This window comes from Stomoxys calcitrans, chromosome 3 (genome assembly GCF_963082655.1).
Source record: "Stomoxys calcitrans chromosome 3, idStoCalc2.1, whole genome shotgun sequence".
NCBI lineage: Eukaryota > Metazoa > Arthropoda > Insecta > Diptera > Muscidae > Stomoxys > Stomoxys calcitrans.
In genome coordinates, this window is record NC_081554.1 from 196,604,720 (window position 1) to 196,622,624 (window position 17,905).

General features: G+C 38.1%; 1 protein-coding gene across 4 annotated transcripts in view; it reads left to right on the plus strand.

Annotated features, from left to right (window-relative positions):
• The window catches only part of LOC106088335 (chaoptin), a 350,599-nt gene that overhangs the window by 44,112 nt on the left and 288,582 nt on the right, over positions 1-17,905 (plus strand). For all 4 annotated transcript variants that reach the window (XM_013253813.2, XM_059364327.1, XM_013253803.2 and 1 more), the window contains one exon: positions 4,974-5,217. In XM_013253813.2, the coding sequence (XP_013109267.2) occupies positions 5,168-5,217 (50 nt within the window). In that variant the 5' untranslated portion in view covers positions 4,974-5,167. The remainder of the gene's footprint in view (positions 1-4,973; positions 5,218-17,905) is intronic.

A 17,905-nucleotide genomic window follows, 5' to 3' on the forward strand; every position in this document is an offset into this window, starting at 1 on the left:
ATTTAGGAGTGTTTTGGGAAAGGGGTGGACCCCCGGAAATGTGGTCCCGCATTTGGATATCAGATCCGTATTCTACTCGCAAATACCTTTCAATTGAGTCCCATATTGCCATGGTCGGTAAATATGTACGATTTAGGGGTGTTTTGGGGCTTGGGGTGGTCCTCCTAGCACTTGGTACGACAATTTGATATCAGATACGTTTTCTTATCCTAAATACCTTTCTTTTGAGTCCCATATTGTCGTGATTGGTCTAAATATATATTAGGTAGGTTTTAGGGTGGGGCAGCCCCTCTAGGTACCCCATCCGAAATTTGGATACCAAATTTTTATTTTTAGGGTACTGTATGAGAGCACACAAAATTTCGCTTAAATCGCACCACCCATCTCCGAGATGTGGCGTTTCTGAAAATTAGGGTAAGGGGGAGGGTCCGCCACCCCTTCAGATATCAAAAAATGTAGTACCCTATTTTCACCACGGGGTCATTATGAGTTTCTGAGTGTATAAGGAACACACAAACATTCAAACAAAACAAACCAACACAAATTAATTTTTATATATAAGATATATATTCTCGATCAGCGTAAAAATCTAAGACGATCTAGCCATGTCCGTCCGTCTGTCCTTTGAAATCTCGCTACAGTCTTTAAAAATAGAGATATTAAGCTTATTTTTATCCATAAGTAGGTTAAGTTCGAAGATAAGCTAGATCGGACTATATCTTGATATAGCCTCCATATAGACCGATCCGTCGATTTAGGATCTTAGGCCCATAAAAGCCACTTTTATTATCCGATTTTACTGAAATTTGGGACAGTGAGTTGAGAAAGGCCCGTCTACATCCAATCCTCCGATTTAGGGTCTTAGGCCCATAAAAGCTACATTTATCATCCGATTTTGCTAACATTTGGGACAGTGAGTTGTGTTAGGCCGTCAATTTGGCTCAGATCGGTCCAGATCTGGATATAGCTGCCATATAGACCGATCCTCCGATTTAGGGTTTTAAGCCCATTAAAAGCGCATTTATTATCCGATTTCGCCGAAATTTGGGACAGTAAGTTAAATTAAGCCCCCCTTTTTTTCTGTCAGTCCCCTATGAATGCAGTGCATTGCGTTGGCGAAAGGAAATTAGGAATTGGAGTGGGGGGGGGGGGGGGGGGATTTAGAGCTTATTGACATTTGTCTTAAATGTTTGGATGTCAAAGTGGGTGGGAAAAACATTAGCCGGTCGATTCCACATACGAACGGTTCGGGCGAAATAATAATTCTCTCTATAATGCATTGTGCGGTCTGCTGACCAATCAATTACAAACGGGTGTAAGTTCCTGAAATGTCTAGTATTCCTGACATACAATACATCCTTACATCAGGAATAAGAAGACGAATATCAGACGAACACACACCATGAAAGTACCGATAGAACAGCGCCAAACAACCCATATTGCGACGATGATGGAGGGAGGCAATAGAGTTGGATAACACCACTGTCCCCAATCAACGCCATCGCTCTCCTCTGTGCACGGTCCAGAAGCTCCAGGGATGATTTTGAAGCTCCAGCCCATACATGTGAGTTGTACTCCATTTTCGGCCTTATGAAAGTGGTGTAGATATTAAGAAGATCAGACGGAGTGAAATAATTCTTACACCGTTTAAGGAAGCCTAAACACTTGAATGCTTCTTTCGACTCTTCGAATACATGTTTAGCCCAACGGGCATCACTTTGTATTTTCATGCCCAGAACAGCAAGAGCTTCTGATTGCTCAACATCTACACCGTTGATAGAAAAAAGATGATCGTAATGGGTCAGCGAATCGTTTGTGTGACAACAGGCAGCACTGAGTCTTCCCCACATTAAAATCTACTTGATTCATTCGACCCCACTCAGAAATGGTCAGCAAATCCTGGCAGAGTGTATCGTCCATAAGCCGCCTCTTGTCCTCAATCTCTCGAAGGCTTGGCCTATAGTCGAATGAGTACGAATGACAGAGATTACTGTCATTCGCAAATGAGTAGATCGGATTCGATGTCTGACCCAAGAGATCGTTGATGAAAATTAGAAAAAGAGAAGGAGAAAGAACAGAGCCCTGGGGTACATGTCGCCGATGTCGCTGAAATTTGAGACAATGAGTTTTGTTAGGCCTTTCGACGTCCTACTTCAATTTGGCACAGATCGATCCAGATTTAAACACAACTGCCATATAGAACGATCTCTCGATTTAAGGTTTGGAGCCCGTAAAAGGCACATTTATAATTCGATTTCGCCGAAATTTGGGACAATGCTTTGTGTTAGGCTCTTCGACATTTTTCTGCAATTTGGCTCAAATCAGTCCAGATTTAGATATAGCTGCCATATAGACGCATATCTCGATTTAATGTTTTGGGGCCGTAAAAGGTGCATTTATTGTGCGATTTCGCCAAAATTTGGGACTGTGAGTTGCGCTAGGCTCTTCGACATTTTTCTGCAATTTGGCTCAAATCAGTCCATATTTGGATATAGCTGCCATATAGACGCATATCTCGATTTATGGTCTTGGCCACATAAAAGGCGCATTTATAATCCGATTTCACTGAAATTTGACACAGTGACTTATGTTAGACTTTTCGACATCCGTGTCGTATATGGTTCAGATCGGTTTATTTTTAGATATAGCTACTAAAAAGACCATTATTTTGTTATAAACAATTGAACAGTGACTTGTACTTTTTAGTATTTGGTCCAAATCGGAACATATTTCGATATAGCTGCTATGGGGCATAATGTATGAATTTTTCACCGGATTTTGACGAAAGGTGGTTTCTTTTTTTTATACCCTCCACCATAGGATGGGAGTATACTAATTTCGTCACTCTGTTTGTAAGTACTCGAAATATTCGTCGACCTAGCCATATCCGTCCGTCCGTCTGTCTGTCGAAAGCACGCTAAATTTGGAAGGAGTAAAGCTAGCCGCTTGAAATTTCACAAATACTTCTTATTAGCCCAGGTCGGTTGAGATTGTAAGTGGGCCAGATCGGTTCATGTTTTGATATAGCTGCCATATAAACCGATCTGGGATCTTGACTTCTTGAGCCTCTAGAGGGCGCAATTCTTATCCGATTGGAATGAAATTTTGCACGACGTGTTTTGTTATGATATTCAACAACTATGTCAAGTGTGGTCCCAGTCGGTCTGTAACCAGATAAAGCTGCCATATAAACCGATCTGGGGACTTGATTTCTTGAGCCTCTAGAGGGCGCAATTCTTATCCGACTGGAACGAAATTTTGCACGACTAGTTTTTTATGATATCCAACAACAGTGTTAAGTGTGGTCCCAGTCGGTCCGTAACCTGATATAGCTGCCATATAAACCGATCTTGGGTCTTGACTTCTTGAGCCACTAGAGGGCGCAATTATTATCCGATTGGAATGAAATTTTGCACGAAGTATTTTGATATGATATCTAACAACTGTGACAAGTATGTTTTAAATCGATCAATAACCTGATATAGCTGCCATATAAACCGATCTTGTATCTTGACTTCATGAGCCACTAGAGGTCGCAGTTCCTATCCGATTTGGCTTAAATTTTGCATGACGTATTTAATTCTGAATTTTAACAACTGTGCAAAATAAGGTTCAAATCGTTTCTGAACCTGATATAGCTGCCATATAAACCAATCTGGAATCTTGACTTCTTGAGCCGCTAGAGGTCGCAATTATTATCCGATTTGCCTGAAATTTTGTACGACGTATCCTCTCATGACCATCAACATACGTGTTTATTATGGTCTGAATCGGTCTATAGCCTGATACAGCTCCCATATAAATCGATCTCTCTATTTTACTACTTGAGCCCCCAAAGGGCGAAATTCTTATTCAAATTGGCTGACATTTCACACAGGTCTCCAACATATTATTAAATTGTGGTCCAAACCAAAGACCATATCTTGATATCGCTCTAATAGCAGAGCAAATCTTTTCTTATATCCTTTTTTTGCCTAAGAAGAGATGCCGGGAACAGAACTCGGCAAATGCGATCCATGGTGGAGGGTATATAGGATTCGACCCGACCGAACTTAGCACGCGTTTACTTGTTTATTTTCTCCCACTGTGCGTCATTTGGTATGTACTGTACCATTTGGAACTTCAGCCATATAAAAACTTTTCCACATAGAGGTGTCGACCTGCGGCAAGTCATGCGGACTCGGCTATAAAAAGGAGGTCCCTTGTCATTAAGCTTCAATTTGAATCGGACAGCACTCATTGATATGTGAAAAGTTTTGCTCTGTTCCTTAATGAAATGTTCATGGAGAAATTTGCATTTGTAGTTATTCTATGACTTCGTAACAGCCGGAATCCAATCACTTGGAGTCCCCATGGAGTTGGAGACCCCATTAGGCCTTTTTTTGTTGTCCACCCATAGGAGTGGCAGTTAAGAGTCCACTCTGGCGTACCATGTGAACTCTATCTCTTATCCATCTGTATCTCGGCATTTTGCATTTCCACTCTAAAATAGATCGATCCATCTGGTTGTCCTATTCTTAGGATAAGTGTGTGTTAAAATTTCCTTGGATGTCAATGCATACCAATATTTTGTACATCGAAACTGTCCATACAGACTCATGCAGGACGGGTTTCATCTATGCCTTTGGGCATAGATATTCTGTTTTTTGGATTCCCTACCTTTTTATGGTATCAATTAAAATGGAAACTTTTATAAAATAGTATTTTCCACAGAAAAAGTTGCTGCATTTTGATTCAACGACAAGTTTCTTGGTTGCTTGTCATTTCATTAAAATTTTCATAAAATATAATCAAAAAGCCTTCACATTTTGAAGTTCTAATATTTTTAATTAATTACCAATTTAAAGTACCCTTACGCCTATTTGTTATTTAAATACATGTTTTAAATTCCCTTTAATTGGCCATATGCCATTTTCACATTTTTGTTGTTGTCTCATAGTGAATTTGTCATTTCTGTTTTGATTTCTTTCCAGACATTCGCCATAAATTATTAAAAGGGCCATTTCTTTGAACGACCCAACCACCAACCAAACAACAGTGACATGGTCATAGACAATGTGTTGGCTGAAAAGAGCGACATTTCGGTTGTATAAAAATAGACGAGACTTAATTTAGACTTTCGGTGAATGTTGCTGCCGGCAGAAGAACAGGACCATTGTTCAGACCCATGAAAATATTCCATACCATGGAGGTGTTTGTGTTGGCCAATCATATGATGTAAGTAGCAAGAAAACTAAAGGACCCCATATGAGTTGCATGGTCGATAGCCCCTAATGAGGGTAATTAAACGACTTACTCACCGCACCGCCCACTCTAGCCGGTGGCTTTTGTTGTGAGCCATGAGGAATTATATTTTTGTAGCGTATATTCAATATAATTGCAGGTTTACATGGTGTCGGATGGGCTGTCGGCTGACAATTAAGTTGTAAAATAAATATTTTTGGGAAAATACTTGGTTGCTTTCAATGCAAAAGGCTGGGAAACTAAGGCGGGAGAAATGTTTGGATACAAAAAAAAAAAAGAATAGAGAAACAAAAGACCAAGGAGCATAAATGGCAGAGGCCGACTATATTATACCTCACATAAATAGAGTAATATTATGTTATGATATAATTTTGCTGACAGGTAGATGACAGACACACAAAGGGAAGGACGGCCAATCAAATGGTTACATAGACCGATTGAATGAAATTCAGAAAAATAGGCAGATAGATAGAGAGGTGGACTGTTAGCTGATGAATTTTATGATACCCTACAATTGACTTCATATACACAAAAGAAGAAATTAAGGATAGACAAACGGTTGAATTGAAAGACATGCTGAAAGGCTCATATAAATGGAATCGAACCGCTTTAAGATAGCTGTGTACTAAAGCTAAGATCCTAGCAGCTTGAAATCGGTCTCACTAAGAAAATTTGTTAGTGTACTATGAGAGACCAAAGTGGGCCACCGACCAAGACTCTGCTGCAAATGGAAACCACTACCACCAGCACAGGCAAACATAGCGACCAGGGCTTTATAAGCTAAGTCTGTTAATAAGATACCTCCCCGTTGTTTCCCTTAATCTCCTTTTTCCCTGTCTGGTCAAGAAATTCCTTAAATTTTTATAACTTCGCAAAAAAAGTGTAGCGCATTAAATCCCTCTGAGGTCCGTGAGCAATGAACACAAAAGGACACAAATAATTCACTCATTAAACTTGTGAAACATGTCGGCCAACAATAACACATGTTGGCATTTTCAAACTTATTTTTGGTGCCCCTCTGCTCACCCAACAAACCGACACATAGTCCAAACTTACATACATGATGATGTCGCCTTTTGGGGTTTGTTAAAAAAATTACGTGAATGCTATAAATTATAAAAATAAAAGAAGAAGAAAAAAATAATACCCACAATGGGCATGCCAAGGAGAAACAAAAACGAACTACTTACGAGCAAGGACCTTAACATCAGCAAGGACCTGGAAAATGGTGGCAACAGTTGTAGTCAAAGTGGAAAAAAAGCAGGGTTTTTTATTTATTTTTTTAATGATTGTTGTGAGCTCCTTTTTGCAAAGACATTTTTTCATAATACGAGCTTTGAGAGACTAATTGTAGGCCATAACTTTAGACAGGCCATGGCACAAACAAATAAACAAACACCAACGCCAGCACACCCATGCACCAAGTGCATACTTGAGTTGGCTGGAAATGGAGCAGCAAGGAAACTTTGTCGTTGACAAAATAACAACAACACAATGTGAAATGAAAGAAAGTATGAAAATTATTTCAAAACTCGTTAAGCATTTTGACATGCAATGTGGTCAAAGAGAAAAATACAAATTAAATACAATGCACTGACATAATACGGACAGGAACCCAAAAGTATGCTACACATTTCATAACGCCTAAGAGGTGGGCAAAGAATATATAAATCTAAAAAAAAAGAATTGCATGCCATTGAACACTGGCGTGGGAGTCACATTTTTTCAAAGGGGAAAACGATGTAGAAAAATCGAATGAAATGTCGTTATACAGAGTTCTTATATACATTACTAAAGGACCTCAAAATATTGGGAAAGTATGGATTTTATTATTAGTATTTAGTACAACCACTGCTGAAAATTTTTTCTGATGGTCTCGCCAGGATTCGAACCCAGGCGTTCAGCGCCATAGGCGAACATGCTAACTTCTGCGCTACGGTGGCCTTCGGTTAAAATGTGTAATTTTGTAAACACCGGATCAAATATGTGCTCGCCACAGTTATTAAAGTTGATATCGGATGAGAGATATATTATTTGGGAAATATAGCAAAATCCCATTAAATTTTTATAATTTTTTTTCACGTATTGATATTTTAAATAAAACACCTGATGAAAAATTTTGTAATAATCGGAACAAAATTGCGATTACTACAGCCATATGATATGTATATATGGGAGCTATATACAAATATGGACCGATTTTTTCCAAAATCAAAAGCGTTTTACTTGGGAAAAATATTGACATATGCAACATTTGATGGTAAACGAACATGGTGAGTCAGACGGGCATAGAGACGAACAAAGCTAAATTGAATCAAACAGTAGTTCTTAGCCGATTGGTATGTCTAACAAAGGGTCTAGCTTCCCTATTTCTTAGCATTGCAACAAATGCGCTAAGTTATAAAACCCATTACCATGGAAGTGGTGTAGTTTAAAAAAAAGGTTACACTCCTTTCCTAAAAGTATGCTACACATTTCATGACAGCCCTAGATGCAAATCAATTTTGTAAAAATCGGACCAAATGTGTATTCGCTACAGCCCTTAAAGGTCATATCGGATGAGAGATATATATTGAAACTATATTTTAATATGATTAGATTTTAATAAAAATTATGCACACGTATTGAGATGTCAAATAAAACATCTTATGAAAATTTTTTGTAATAATCAGATTAAAATCACGATTACTACAGACATAAAAGGGGATATCGTATGAATTGTATATACAGGAGCTATATACAAATCTGGACCGATTTTTCCGAAATCACTAACGTTCGCCCTTGGGCCAAAAAAGTGGCATGTGCAAAATTTCTGCTTAGATGGGCATAGTTAAATCGAATCAAAAAGGAAATCTAAGCCGATTGGTATGTTTACCAAAATTTCTAGCTCCCTTCTTTTTTAGCGTTGCAACAAATGCTCTAAGTTATCAAAACCTGTACCATGGAAGAGGTGTAGTTTATAAAATAATGTGATATGCAGTTCCTAAAAGTATGCTACAAATGTCATAAAGCCCTAGATGAGGGCAAAAAGTTAAACTACAATAGAAAAAAACATGTTATTGCTAGGAATGAAATGTAAATAGGGGATAAGCTATACAAAAACAAGTAAAAGGGCATTAAGTTTAGCCGTGCCGAACTTTGGATACCCACCACTTTAGGTGTACAATCGGGAAGTCGATGTTTATGGCAGCTATATTCAAATATGATCCGATCAGCAGCATATTCGGAAAGGATGTGTAAGGGTGTAATACAACTCACCGTACGCAAAATCCTGTTAAAAGTGCGAAATTTATGTGTGATAGACAATAAATTGGTAGATTGGTACATATGGCAGCTGTAGTCAAGAATGGTTCGATCGGAACCATGTTCCGATAAAGGGACGATTAAGGGTCTAACAAAGCTCCCATTGTTCAAATTTCATCAATCGGGTAGTAAATGCGGCTTTTGTGGGGCTTAGACCATAATTCGTTAGGGATATTGAGGGTCACAAGAATTACTATACCGAAATTCGGTGAAAACGGATAATAAATGCGTGTTCTATGGAGTTTGGGCCTTTAGTTTGAAGATCTGTCTGTATGGGGGCTATATAAAGATGATTTCCTATCTTTGCCATATTCAATATGGATATTGAATGCCCCAAGACCACTCACTGTTCCAAAATTTCGGTTAAGTCGGGTAATAAATTGGGCTTCTGTTGGCCTTAGACCTTAAATCGGCAGATCGGCCTATACAGAATCATATTTGATTCCAAGGTTGAGAATCTTAAGAAAGCTTACTGTTCCAAATTTCAGCGAAAGTGGATAATAAATGTGGCTTAAATGGGCCTAAGACCTTAAATCGGCAGGTCGGTCTATATGGTCAGCTATATCAAGGTATACTCCGATCTTTGAACCCAGTCTGCCTATAAGAAAATACATGCGGTGGAAAGGAACACCTAGTGTGAAAGGTGTCAGACTTGTGTTAGTTCCAAGCTTGCATCATAGACGCGTTTTCGGGGTATATTCGGTGTAAGTTCGACCTACCATTGTATGGTCCTTGAAGCCTCCACGTCTAATATGGCCGATAAGTTATTTTAACCAAATGACAAAACGCGTCCCGTAGTGGTTTATGTGTGTTGAGATCTCTGGTTCGACAGAGTACAATGGCCATTAGGTTCGCGCGGCGACCGAACGAGCTTGCTCACCTATTGAACTAGACGAGAAGGAAGCGATCTTCATATACAAAAGTGTGACTACAACAACAACAAGTCTTATCTTATTTTAATCAAATCTTATCCGATTTTACGATTTGAATTCTTGAGCTCTTGCAGAATACAAATCTACTTTCTTTGTACGAAATTTTGTATGCGATATTCCGCTCCTAAAAGTATGCTACAATTTTTATAACGCCCACGACGTGGGCAAAGAAAATACATCAGCAATAAAAGGAAAAGCTTTACAAAACAAAAAAGACTTTTCAAAATCATTTCGATTTTATGATTTTTTTCACTCCAGGAACAATTATTTGTATACTCTATAACACTACTGTGGTACAGGATGTTATAATTTATTGAATTTATTGTAACACCCAAAAGGAAGAGAGATAGACCCATTGATAAGTATATCGAACAACTTAGAATCACTTTCCGTCTGTCTGGCTGTCCGTCTGGTAATTTGTGTACAAAGTATAGTTCGCAATTTCGTTCCGATAGTCTTCAACTATGGTGCAGTCATGTTTTTCGGCCTAGAGACGAAGCATATTGAAATTTTAAAAAATTTGCTAAGATTTGGATAAAGTATATCCTTCCGATTTGGACTAATATTGAAGGAATGTGGTCATTTGTTAACCAATTCCATCAAAATTTCGCTTCGCATATTTAGATATAGCTGCCATATATGTATGTCGCACGTAGGGGTCGGGCACTTCCCGACTTTTGCGTTTCCATACTGGTTCCAATTGACTAATTTTTTGCCACCGAAAGTTTTTCTGAAATGTATTTATATGTTATGATCTGTGTCTTGCAGTGGCCCTCCTCCCCTTGTCAACGTCTCTGTTTCTACTATTGAGAAAAAAATTGCATACTGTACAGGTGGCCACAAAATATGTCATTTATGCCAACAAAAGAAAATAGGTTTAAGAAAAATGACCCCAATTTCGCCATCAAGTTTTTGTTGTTGTTATTTCTCTGTGTTTTTCGGTTAGAATCATTTGAATGGTATTTTCCCCAAAGATTTCAGATGAAATGAAATTTATGAGATGTTTTAAGGTTTGCGGTAGCACAATGGACATTGAAATATGTCAAGATGGAATTTTTCAATGAAAATGGGATATACAAGTGAAGAAACAGGAAAAAAAGACGAGTGACAAATCCACAAAAGAGAAGTTTACAAATATTTGCCAACATATCATAGATGACAAGGGCAGAAGAAACAAAAAGAAAAGAAATTCAATATTGCACTTTTGCATAGCATATTTATGGGCTATCATTCATCCACAAATTGCATAGCATATTTTTGGGAATAAACATGCATATTGTTAGCAACGATTTGTTGCGAGAAAATATTTGGGGTATTATAGGGAACATTGGGTTTCAGAAACTTACAAACAGTAGTTTTTGAAACAAAATTTAAATACCTTTAAAAATTTAAGAAAAAATTAAATATTTTGGAAAATAAAAAAATTATAAAATTAAAAAAAAATAAAAGTTTATATATAGGAAATTCCAAAAAAGTATCAAATTTGAGAAATTCAAATGAATTAAAATATTTTAAGCTTGAAAGAATTATCTGTTTGAGCATTCTTTAAACATAAGTCTTAAACATTTAAAAAGTTTAAGAGAATGTAGCGAAATCACTTGGTGGGAAGTTTGTAGCCAGAATTAGTAAAGCGAAAACCATCGCTGAAAAACTTTCTAATGCTGACGGCGGCATTTGAACCCATGCGTTCGGCATCATAGACGAATATGCTGACCTCTGCGCCATGGTGGCCTCCTATTTGAACTTCATATGGTATTCATTTCCTGGCAACGAAAATTTCCTACTTATAACTTATTTTCCAATACGTGTTTTTGAATGTTCTCCCTAATATTTGCCAAAATAAATCTTAGTTTAAAAGATAAGCATCTCCAAATATCCATAACTCTTTCAAATAAAGTTTCACATAACAATTCCATCTAAGGTCAATACCTTCTTAGCCATAAAACTTTCCATAAACTAGTTTGGCAATTTCCAGCAAGCACCCATTATCCATTCATTTCAACTTAAAGCGTTTTGTACACTCAGTTTTATTGTTTCCACTAAAAATGAACAGAAACAAAAAAGCACAGAAATAATTTCAAAAATAAATTTCTTCAAAAGTGATGGCATTCTTTCAGGCTGCTTTGCTTCGCTTTGCAGTCGACCACTTTAAATGCTAATGTTTCTTTAACAGTTTAAGTCTTCGAACCTTTTGCCCCTTGCTATGCTCTATGGTCTTGGGCCACCATGTCCTGTTGTCCTCATACGTTATGACTTTAGAAAAGGAGAGCACAACTTTTTCACATTATGCGTAAAGTTTTGTTCCATTCAGTTTTTTTTTGTCGTTGTTGTTTTCACAGTCAGTTTTTCGACCATTTGAGGGCCATACAACCAACTCCTTTGCAAAATGGAACAGCAGTCCTTTTGATGTCCTTCCTTGGCCCATGATGATGGCCATCTCTTATGTCCTGCATTTCAACCGACAACTGTTGGCAACGTTTGTTCTTAACGTTTGTTTAGTTGGACTTTGGTTATCATTTAACAAAAGACAAAGTCGAAGTCGAGGGACGTAAAGTGACCACCCTTCGAAGAGTGTTGCCATTTTGGGCTTTGAAAAAAATTTAAAAAAAAAAAATTTTACATTAAAAAAGGATATTGAAGAAACATTTTTTAAAGAAAAATATAGAAGAAATTTATACTCAGGATAAAATTTGATGAAATTATTATAAAACAAGTAAAAAGGCGTTAAGTTCGGCCAGGCCGAACTTTGGATACCCACCACCTCGGGTTTATATGTAAACCACCTTTCGTCAAAATCCGGTGAAAAATGTTTACCTTATGCCCCATAGCAGCTATATCGAAATGTGTTCCGATTTGGACCAAATACTAATAAGTACAAGTCATTGTTAAATTGTATATAACAAAATATTGGTCTTTGAAGGAGCTATATCTAAAAATAAACCGATCTGAACCAAATACAACACTGACGTCGGAAAGCATAACATAAGTCAATGTGTCAAATTGCAGTGAAATGGGTTTATAAATGCGCCTTTTAAGGTTCCAAGACCATAAATCGAGAGATCAGTCTATATGGCATCTATATTCAAATCTGAACCGATCTGGGCCAAGTTGAAGAAGGATGTCGAAAGGCCTAACACAACTCCCTGCCCCAAATTTCTTCGACATCGGTCAATTAATGCGCCTTTTATGGGCCGAAAACCTTAAATCGGAGGATCGGTCTATATGGCAGCTATACCCAACTTTAGAACGATTTATGCGATATTGCAGAAGTTTGTCGAGGGACTTAACTTAACTCACTGTCCCAAATTTTACCGACATCGGACAATAAATGAGCCTTTTATGGGGCCAAAACCTTAAATCGAGAGATCGATCTATACGGCAGCTATATCCAAATCTGGACCAATCTGGGCCATATTAAACAAAAATGTCGGAGGGCCAATCGCATCTCACTGTTCAAAATTTCAGCAAAATCGGACAATAAATGCGCCCTTTATGGGCCGAAAACCTTAAATCGGAGGATCGGTCTATATCGCAGTTATATCCAAATCTGAACCGATCTGGGCCAAATTGAAGAAGGATGTCGAAGAGCCTAAGACAATTCACTGTCCCAAATTTCGGCGACATCGGACAATAAATGCGTCTTTTATGGGCCGAAAACCTTAAATCGGACGATCGGTCCATATGGCAGCTATACCCAACTTTGGTATTGCAGATCTATGCGATATTGCAGAAGTATGTCGAGAGAGTTAACCTAACTCACTGTTCCAAATTTCGGCGACATCGGACAATAAATGCGCCTTTTATGGGCTCAAAAACTTAAATCGAGAAATCGGTCTACATGACAGCTATATCTAAATCTGAACTGTTTTGTGCCATATTGCAGATGTATATCGTGTGGTCTAACGCAATTCACTGTTCCAAATTTCAGCAAAATCGGATAATAAACGTGGCTTTTATCCGCCTAAGACCCTAAAACGGCGGATCGGTCTATATGGGGTCTATTTCAGGATATATGGGATTTTTATCGGGTTAACCAAGTTTACTGACGACAGTCCTCTGGGCTTCACCATTAAATCGTCTGCCCTTTTATTTCCCCTTACTCCGTTATGGCCCGGCACCCAAACGATGCGGGTTTTTCCATCCTCAGGGAAGACGAAATCTCCTTCTCACTGCAATACTGTGTATGACCTTACCATCCTGGTTGTTATTGCCCTTATAGCAATTTTACTGTCGGTAGAGATGTTCACATTCGACGTCCTCGCTATAGCACCACACCGTGATTGCCCGGATCTCCGCCTGCAGGACCGTATTATGGTCAGGCAGTCTAAAACAGATCTCAGTCCCTTGGTTCCCCCAGGCCCACTCTGTCCGTCAATCCAAGACTATCGGTTCGGAAGCCTCTCAGGTATCCGATCGGAAACCTATTCCCTTCCCTCCAGATATCCTATCGTCGCATCGATTATACCGCCATGGTATGAGCAGCTCCCATCCACAATCCATTCTCCCATCTCCTTAAGCCTTATAGCCGCAGTGGCTGCCTCACACTTAATCCGTATGTCAATGGGTCGGATATCTATAATAGTCTTCAGTGCCCTATTGGGAGTGGTCCTCATCGCTCCGCCTGTGCCAAGACAACCTGTTCTTTGAACCTCTTGTATGGTCCTTATGTTGTACTTTTTCTCCATAGCAGTCCAACAAACTACTAAGGCGCAAGTAAGTATTGGTCTAATTACGCTCCTGTAGAGCCAGTGGACTATCCTCGGATTCAGGCCCCATTTCGAGCCTATGGCCCGTATGTATAGTGCCCAACATCGGTGAGCCTTCTCAGTGCGTTCCTAAACGTGAAACTTCCAATTCAGTTTCCTGTCCAAGATCACACCTTAGTATTTGACCTAGTCAGATATCGAAATCGTCTTATTGCGGAAACGTGGTGCGTCAAATGGGCCCACCTTCGTCTTTCTCGTGAACAGGCATATTTCAGTCTTCTCTGGGTTAACATTGAGACTACCCACAACACTATTCTAAGGTTGTGGGTATAAAAATTTCGAAATTTTCTTTTTTTTGGCAACCCTACCCCTTCCTATTCTAGTGGAGCAAAAGTTTGAAGAAAACTTTAAAGTTTTCTGTGTACGTTGGTTGGACATCAAATTGAATTAAATTTCTCCCAAAGCCTTATTATTGCAGCTCAAACTTTCAAACTTCTGCCTTTATGGTACAGGAAGTGGTGAAGGAGATGGGAAAGTTGGGAGTTGAAAGTGGGTGTCTCTGTCATTTGTTATGACAACAATGAGATTAGTAAAAAATTAAGTCAAATTAAACAGATGGGCTTTGTCGACTCAAAATGCTGCTCAAGATGATGAAAAAACTTTCGCCATACTTTCCTTTCGTTCGCTTTTTTTTTTTGTGGATGGACGCCTTTAAATGATAGAATTGCAAAGTCGCAATTGCCAACGAAATGGTTGGCACACAGGCAATGAGCCAAGGGGGAAAAGTAAAATAGAAACTTTTGTTGTTGTTGCTGGTGTTGGTACTGGTGCCGATGCCGAGGCTGCTGCTGCTGCTGCTGTGGCTCAACAACAATGCGTGGGGGAATTCGGGGTTTAGCAGCGTTCAATGGCTGTACCTTTGTGGCAAGACCTTGAAATAATTTCTGCTCTAATTTGGCTTTTGATGGGAAGGGCAGTAAGCAGCCCCACCTCAAGTTCCAAGCATGCTGTGTATGTGGTTGAAAGGGGCTGGGACAGAAGCAGTAGCGGGGGTCATGTAATAATTATATTTTTCCCTATTTTGTGTCTGTATGTGTGTGTGTGTGTTTATGTTGTTGCAGAAATAACGAGCTTAATTCTGTGGTCTTTCTGTCTCTTTGTTATCTCTCCCTCTGTGGCAACATACTTTGTGGCTTTTAGCAAAGAATTTGAAATTTTAAGCAATCCTCGTGGAAATTTAAGAGGCATTTGTGGCCCTTGCATATAGCTCGAGTACTATGCGTGCCTGTGGGTAAATGGGGCGTATGATGATTATTTTTTAATTGCCCATCCATCATACGCACTGGGGGACACGCAGCTTCTATGCCATAAAGTTGGGTCCATCCCTATGTCATGTGGTAGAGAGCGAAAGCTAAGTGCCTGCAACAAACACATTGCCCCGCTGTTAGGCAGGCAGTCAGTCCTTGTGGTTTCCAGATTTAATTAGATATTGCTCATTAGTGGCCGGGATATGACAAAAGTGTATTCTCCTTTTGAGAATCTACCATAAAAAAGACAAATAACTTTGTGTGATTTATCAAATGGCGCAGGCAATTTTTTCAAAGACAATGTGGCGGATAATTTTCGTTGCAAAGCCATAGATATTTTGGATGTCTAGTTCAATGTGGCGTGCTAATTATGCAAAGAATAAAGTCTTGTAATACAGGGTAAGCCAGAGAAACTAAGTTTTTTGAAAGGTCAATAAAATTTTTTTTTTTTTTTTTTATTGAGAGTACAATATCCCACTTTTTTCTCATGCAGTCTTGAAAATGACATCCGGCAATCTACGCATACACTGATTAAGTGGTTTTTTGAAATTCGTGGCCACTCTTGCCAGCATATCAATCGGTAAGTTAGCAATGGCGGCGCGAATGTTGTTCTTGAGATGTGCTATGGTCAGTGATCGATTGATGGAAGCCAGGATTTTCAAATAATACCGTAAAAATATTGCACGTACTTAAATATGGAGAGCGTACTGCGCTTTGTAGATCGGCTCAGAGAGAGTTGAAGGGGTCGGGGAAATGTTGTCGCAACTAATTCACTGTGCGTGCTGTGGCTCCATAGATAGATAGATAGATAGATAGATAGATAGATAGATAGATAGATAGATAGATAGATAGATAGATAGATAGATAGATAGATAGATAGATAGATAGATAGATAGATAGATAGATAGATAGATAGATAGATAGATAGATAGATAGATAGATAGATAGATAGATAGATAGATAGATAGATAGATAGATAGATAGATAGATAGATAGATAGATAGATAGATAGATAGATAGATAGATAGATAGATAGATAGATAGATAGATAGATAGATAGATAGATAGATAGATAGATAGATAGATAGATAGATAGATAGATAGATAGATAGATAGATAGATAGATAGATAGATAGATAGATAGATAGATAGATAGATAGATAGATAGATAGATAGATAGATAGATAGATAGATAGATAGATAGATAGATAGATAGATAGATAGATAGATAGATAGATAGATAGATAGATAGATAGATAGATAGATAGATAGATAGATAGATAGATAGATAGATAGATAGATAGATAGATAGATAGATAGATAGATAGATAGATAGATAGATAGATAGATAGATAGATAGATAGATAGATAGATAGATTTATTTTTTATTTTATTTTTATTTTTATCATTTTCTTATTTTCTTACATTTTGGTTTTAAAAAATTAAGTTCCCACGAAACCATTCGGTTTGTCTGCAGGATGAGATCTTAGCCAAGCTGTAATATTTATAACAAAATAATAATAAATTTCAAGATTTTACTAATTACATTTTTCTCAAAAATTGTACTAATAACAATACTTTTTAACATTTTAATTCATTAATTTTTAGTATGATAGTAGGTATTTCTTGACCATATTCATTCTTATTGCATTATTGTTCGTATTTAATATGTCTAATGGTAATTTATTTAGCAGAGTTGGTAGAGTTGTGATGAGTGAGAGTTTGCCGTAGTCGTTGTTGTGTCTTGGTATATGATATTTTCCATTGAGCCTACTTCGGGTGTTTCTTGTGTGTTGTATGTGTTTTAAAAAATCAGAGTTGTAGAATTCACGACATATAGTCGCGTTGTATATGCCTTCAATGTTAAGGATGCCAAGTAATTTAAAGAGATTATGATCCATTGGCGCGTTTTGGTTGGTTTGTATGGTTTTGTTGTTTTTATACAGGAATTTTACAAGTCGGTTTTGGTACTTTTGAAGCAGCCTACATTGCTTTGACTTGCCCCAAGCCGTAATTCCATGTCGTAATTGTGATTCGACTAGAGAGAAATAGGCTTGCTTTAAGACATAGTATGGTGAGCAGTTGCTTAGATGGTATAGAGCAAACATGGACCTTCGTAGTTTTTTGGTAAGTTGTTCGATTTGTACTTTCCATTTGAAATTATGGTCTAGGTGCACTCCCAAATATTTATATGTAGGAACTAGTTCAATCTTTGTTGTACAATAGTCGTCACTGCCGCTCAGTTGTGTTTGATGTAGACAGTTAAAATCGTGAAAGATTATCTCAATATCTGCATGCGGAATGTGTCGAGGTCTAATGTGCATTATTTTTGTTTTGCTGGAGTTTATTATAAGGCCATTGTCGTGGCACCATTTACATACTGCATTAAACTCAGATTGCATAACTTGTTCTG